This window comes from Impatiens glandulifera, chromosome 1 (assembly GCF_907164915.1).
Source record: "Impatiens glandulifera chromosome 1, dImpGla2.1, whole genome shotgun sequence".
NCBI classification, from domain to species: domain Eukaryota; kingdom Viridiplantae; phylum Streptophyta; class Magnoliopsida; order Ericales; family Balsaminaceae; genus Impatiens; species Impatiens glandulifera.
This window is the reverse complement of record NC_061862.1, coordinates 70,076,937-70,083,246: the sequence shown is the minus strand read 5'-3', so window position 1 is coordinate 70,083,246 and position 6,310 is coordinate 70,076,937. Positions and strand designations below refer to the sequence as shown.

Here is a 6,310-nt window from a genome sequence, read left to right as displayed (position 1 = left end):
TCTTCTCAGCAGCGGCACGACAGAGGCACGAAAGCGGCACGGTAGCGGCACGATAGCGGCACGGCAGCGGCATGACAGCGGCACGGTAGAGGCACAATAGCGGCACGACAGCGGCACGGCAGCGGCACGGTAGCGGCACGACAGCGGCACGGTAGAGGCATAGTAGCGGCACGGCGGCGGCTTTGATTCTCAACGGTCGCGACAAACGCGACACCGACAACGGTTGAACAAGTCAACAACGACTTCTTCTCCAAAGGCGACAGCGGCTTTCTTCTTCCTCCAGTAGCAACAGAAGTAGAGAATAAAAGAAGAGGATTAAGGAAGAAACAAGGACAGATCTACGCTTATTGGTGAAGATAACTTATATCCTCCAACCCAATCTCAAACTCCAATTACAAACCCTAAACCCTAGTTCTGATACCACTGTTGGGTGTGAATGCGATTGAAGTTTGGCTCGGTCCTCTTGTTTATCGATTCCGTTGCACCACTATCTCACACAAAGGAGGCAACCCTCTCACTAGCATCTAAACACCACAAAGAAATTTGACATCGGCCTCCCACCAAGAGAGTAGTATCTATTTATATTATTAGGTCAAGTCCAATAAGCGGGTTACTAGAGATTGGACCACAATGTTGGGCCAACCAATACCCAACATATTGCATAGATTTCGTGCATTGCTAAAAGGGTGAGTTGGAGGGCGGGTCTAGAACTTCGCAGCAAATCTTCACTAGCCTATACTTAAATATAGTATTTGACTCTATGGCTGTCCAAGACATGTCCAATGCAAAAGTTCCCAAAGATACTAAAACACTATGCCTGTAGAATACATCAACATGTCTTTTCTCAACTATTGTTCCATTTTGCAGCTGTCCAAGAAACACCGCAAGCTTCAACTGGAAATAAAAGAACCAGAACTGTAGCAAGGAGGGCGCCAACTGTAGCAAGGAGAGCGCCAGTGAGAAGGACTCCTACTTCAAGGGGTGGAAAGAGGACCCAAATGGCATCTAAAGTTGAAGATGAGGAACATTCAGATCAACAGCATGGTGAAGAGGTGATGAATGCAGAATTTTCTCATGATCTGGAATCTACAGAGAAAGAGGAAGCTGGGGAACCCAGAAGATTTGAAATTTCTTGAAGAGGTAGAAACTGCAAAATCTTCACCAGAGATTAAAATGGGAGATGATAAGACTGAAGAATGTAAAAATAACATGGATTCTGAGGAGATACTAGTGGAGGAGGAGACTGGATTCTACAATTGAAGAATGCCCTAATGATGATATGTGGAAACAGGGTTTCTTAGAGAAACGGAATATGTTGAAGCTGTAGAAACTACTGAGAGGTCACTTGAAGTGGAGAAAATTGTCAATAAAGAAATTGGAGAGTTTCCAAAAGATGTTGCATCTCAAAAAAAATGGTGAAACATCTATTGAAGAGCAATAGAATGTAGAATCTATTAAAGAAGAGGAAGGCGATGAAAATATAGAATCTTTTGAAGTGGAAGAAGCTAACAAAAATGTAGAATCTATTAAAGAGGGAGAAGCTGCCATAGGAAACTTTGAACATGTAGAAGGTAAGCATCATGATGTAATGGACGTTAAACAACCTGACGATGATCATATGATGGCTGAAAGATGCCAGGATTAAACAGGTGATGAGAAGTCAGTAGTTCAGGCAGAGCCTGTTGTTGCAGATGCTCTAAACTCATCCAAGAATGAAGAATCTGATTTGCAGACGCAGGAAGGGGCGGAAAAGGAGAATTTAAAGGAAGAACCAACTAGTGAAAATAATGTATTCACAAAAAATGAAGCAATTAGTATGGAGGGAGATATCAAGGAGATGATAGGAGTTCATCCTTTGAATGATTGTCCAGGTGATGCAAAAATTACAGAAGATAATTTGACAGACAATCTGAAGAAACAGAGATAATAGATGTAGAATTATCTCTTAATCTTCCTAGTAAGAAAATACCAGGAAGTCAGTAGTAAATCAATTAGTTTTGTTAAATGACCAGAATGGAATATTAATCAGTAACGAATCAATTAAACTAATTGATTTGCTAATTGATTAAAGATTTACTACTGATTGACAAATCAATTATAATTCAAATGATTTTATTTGATTTACTGTTTAAATCATTTCCTGTAAATATAATTTTCATTATTTAAGCACTAGACTTCTTATGTAAATAAATACAATCATTAAACAATCAATACAATTCTCTACATTTTTCTTCTCTTCAAATTTCTACATGGTATCAGAGCAGGTTTTTCCATTTTGAAAGAACTTGTTCACAACTTCCGCTGCCTCCTCCAATGCTGGAAATAGTCATTGGAGGAGAATTCAAATGATTATATTATTTCATATTTCTTAGGTATTTTATTATCTTTATTTTATCACCCACTATGTTAAACAAGTGGGACGTCATTTCAAAATTGCACTTTATATCTCGGTCGAATCTGTCCATCTTTGTGTCTCGACAGATTTTTCCCCGACTTAATCCGTACAAACAAGCAAACAATCAATACAATTCTCTACAAAATATTTTACCCCTCTTGAATTTCTACATAGTATCAGAGTAGATTTTTTCATCTTCAATAACATGTTCACAATTTTCCGCTGCCTCCTCCAATGGTGGAAATAACCATTGCATGGAGAACTCAAATGATTGTTTATTGGTTGTGTTTGTTTACATAAGAAGTCTAGTATTTAAATAGTGAAAATTACATTTGTAGGAAAGGAAATGATTTAAACAGTGAATCAAATAAAATCATATGAATTCTAATTGAATTGTCAATCAACAACAGATCTTTAATCAATTAGCAATCAATTGATTTGCTACTGATTAATATTTCATTCTCGGTCAATTAGCAAATCAATTAAACTAATTGATTTGCTACTTGGTTTTGGTATTTCCTTCTAAGAAGGATTAAGAGATAATTCTACTGTTTCATCATTTTTAAAAATTGTCATTTTATTTCTCGGTCGAATCTGTTTGTATTCGTGTTTTCAACAGATTTCTGTCTAAAATATTATCATTTTTCATCAACATTCAGCGACACTCCGGCGATTCAAACTTCACCCGCTGTCAACAACATCCAGCGACACTCCGGCGATTCAAACCATCACTCGTTGTCATCAACATCCAGTGACATTCTGGCGATTCAAACCGTCACTCGCTATCATCAACATCCAGCGACACTCCGTCGATTCAAACCGTCACTCGATGTCATTAACATCTCATTCCCTCGGTAACATCCTCTCCGATCTCATAGCTGTCCAAGGCTCTTCCTCTTGGGTGGTTAACATTCCCATCAAAGCTCTTCCCTAGTTGATTTGAGGAAGTATGTGGCAAATTAGGCAATCTCAACATCTATTACCCAACTTGAGGGGAGTGTAGAATTATCTCTTCATCTTTATTGAAAGATCGAAAATACCAAAAGTCAGTAGCAAATCAATTAGTCTAATTGATTTGCTAATTGATTGAAGATCTGCTTCCGATTAACAAATCAATTACAATTCATATGATTTTATTTGATTCACTGTTTAAATTATTTCATTTCCTACAAATATAATTTTCACTATTTAAACACTAGACTTCTTATGTAAACAAACACAAGCAATAAACCATCAATATAATTCTCTACATTTCCCCTCTCTTTGAATTTCTACAATAGAAATGCAGTTAACATCTATTGCAGAAGAAAAAAAATAGGAAAGGGACGGAGATATTTGTGTGCGGTTTAGATTGTGAAGCACACAGGAGGTAGATGTGAAAAATGTCTTTGAGAAGATTGGAGAAGTAGTTGAAGTGCGACTACATGAAGATGCCTCAACCAATAAGAGTGTCAGGGTGCATTTGTTAGGTTTGCAACCAAGAAACAAGCTAGTCAAGCTTTATCCAAATTAAAAAATCCTCAGTATGAATTCTGTCTTCTGGTGGCATTATGTAAATATTCATTTTGCGTTCTTCATCTGATGTATGTTGTGCTCCCTAAATCTTTTTCTTCTGTCAAATAAGCATGAATCATCTAAACTTGTGTTTTTCACAGATGTGTGGGAAATCGTGCGAGACAATACCTTGTGAGGACAATGACACACTATTCTTAGGTAATGTTTGCAACACATGTATTAAAAATATTGTAAGATTTACTACTCCTAGCTAGGTGTTATTGCAAACGGTTACATATTGAGTCTATTTTGAAACTAGTATTTTGTCACAATTTGTGTTTTGAAATGATGTAAAGTTCAAATTTAGAAAAAAAAAAAAAAAAAATTGGTTTTGTAAATTTTTTTGGGATCATAATTGGAGATTATTTTGTGTATTGTACAAATTGTTTTATTCATCAAGTTTTAAATTATAGTTTGGTACATAGATATTGTTGACAATGAACTATTTTGTAGGTCAGATTATCTTTTAGATGATTGTGATTTTTATTGAACATAATAAATGTTGATTTAGACCATGATCAACATAAAAGAAAAAGTTGGTAATAAAACAGCTCATAATGTAACTTGTGATGGTTTGGCAGATTATGCAAAAGCTGAAGGAACATGGAATTGAAAGCATTCTGTACATGAAGCTTGTCTCCGATCCTTGGCAAGAATGGCTTAATCGTGGTTTTGCTTTCCTTCAGTTCCTTTGCCATGCTGAAGCTATGCTGGCATTTAAGAGGCTTCAGAAACCTGACGATGTGTTTGGTCATGCTAAGAGGACTGCAAAAGTAGCTTTTGCAGAGCCTTTAAATGAGCCTAACCCAGACGTAATGGCCCAGGTTAAATCGGTTTCTTGGATGTGGTCCCTTCAGATTGGGATGAGGAAAGGGTGCGGAAGCTTTTTAAAAACTATGGAGAAATTGTACATATTAAATTAGCAAATAGTATGTCCACTGCCAAAAGGAAATATTTTGGGTTTGTTTATTTCAGCTCACATGAGGCTGCAGTTGCTTGTGTTGATGACATCACTAACAGGGAATTGGGTGATATGAAGGTATTTCTAGTATTTTTTAGTTTATGCTTTCAATTCATTTTTTGAAAAGTTGAAATTTGTATTATTATGAGATTGCTAGGAGCAATTACCAATTACAAGTTTATGCGCTACCAATTCATTGTTAGGATGCCTTTTATTTTCTCTTTGCAGACCTATATGCTTGGTAAGATTATCACAAGCCTGCCTTAGGGTTACATTTGATCAAGCTGAAATTTAGTGCAGATTGTTGAATACTGAAGTGTTGAATGAGTTAAGTGTCTTGAATATTAAATCAACCAAATGAAAATAGCTCAATTTTATGTACTTGATTGTTTCATAAAACATGGAAAGTCATTAAGACTGTTTTACCCTTATAGTGACATAATTTGATTAATTTTCAAGGGTTAAAGTTTACTTTTGGATGATCTTTATCATGTTACCGACTTAAGTCATACATTGTGATTTTAAATGACAATTATCAAATAAGCACTTAATTATTTAGATTAAGGGTTAAGTTGTGTCTGTATAGAAATTATCTCAAAACAATTGTTTGATTTCTATAACCCTGTTTTCCTTATAATATGGGCTTATTAGGTAATACTAACCAACACTGAAGTATCGTTAAATGGTTTCAGTCTTATAGTTGCATTAGATAAGGAAATAACTTGAGGATGCTATAATATTAGGTCATTTAGGTAGAATTAAGCTGTGCAGGCTATATTTTGGTTTTTGACTTACAGATGACGACGATTACTATTTTCAAGATTTAGGGAGACAAATGACAATCTACTATATAGTTGTTACCAGTTGGGATATATATTTTATTGATGGAATTTCAATGTAATGAGCTCTGATTCTCGTCATGATGATTTTGAACTAGACATAGGTTTTACAATATATATGCATGAGCCATGAACTCTGAACTTTCTACTTGGTGCATAAATAATCATCATGTGATATTTGTTACATTTAGAGGTTTGATATCAGTGTTGGAACTTTTTGAGCTTCGAAATTTCATGTCATCCCTGAAATTGGGAGCAATAGGTTGAGATATGTTTTACATGGTTTATAGTGTCAGGTTTGTGTGAAATACTGCCTTGTGCTTGAACAGGACTGCTAAAATGTCTCATGGTAGGTAGCTTCCTGTCTTGACATTTATTTTGCACCTGTTGAAATCTCATTCTTGGTGTGATTATTTATAGAGATTCTGTGTTTTGTTTTATGGTTAAGTTTGTAATCATGATGTAAGTGTGGATTTATAAGACAAATGGATTGTTGTACACTTTCTTGTCAATTTGCAATGGCAAAAAATGATTCTTAGTTTGTGTTCACTTTGTATCTTG

The 6,310-nt window shown here is 35.7% G+C and overlaps 1 protein-coding gene across 1 annotated transcript; it reads left to right on the top strand.

Annotated features, from left to right (window-relative positions):
• Window positions 1-782: 782 nt before the first annotated feature.
• LOC124931527 lies at window positions 783-5,636 on the top strand. Its single transcript, XM_047472015.1, has 9 exons — window positions 783-1,052; window positions 1,093-1,198; window positions 1,292-1,395; window positions 1,442-1,571; window positions 1,650-1,871; window positions 3,055-3,296; window positions 4,531-4,823; window positions 4,925-4,988; window positions 5,562-5,636. Exons 1-9 carry the CDS (start codon window positions 783-785, stop codon window positions 5,634-5,636), a joined length of 1,506 nt encoding a protein of 501 aa, XP_047327971.1.
• Window positions 5,637-6,310: the final 674 nt, after the last annotated feature.

Coding starts and splice junctions, on each gene's coding strand:
- LOC124931527 (XM_047472015.1), top strand. CDS start 783: ATGCAAAAGTTCCCAAAGATACTAAAACACTATGCCTGTAGAATACAT. Junction 1,053..1,092: donor ATCAACAGCATGGTGAAGAG/GTGATGAATGCA, acceptor TGGAATCTACAG/AGAAAGAGGAAGCTGGGGAA. Junction 1,872..3,054: donor TCCTTTGAATGATTGTCCAG/GTGATGCAAAAA, acceptor ATCAACATTCAG/CGACACTCCGGCGATTCAAA.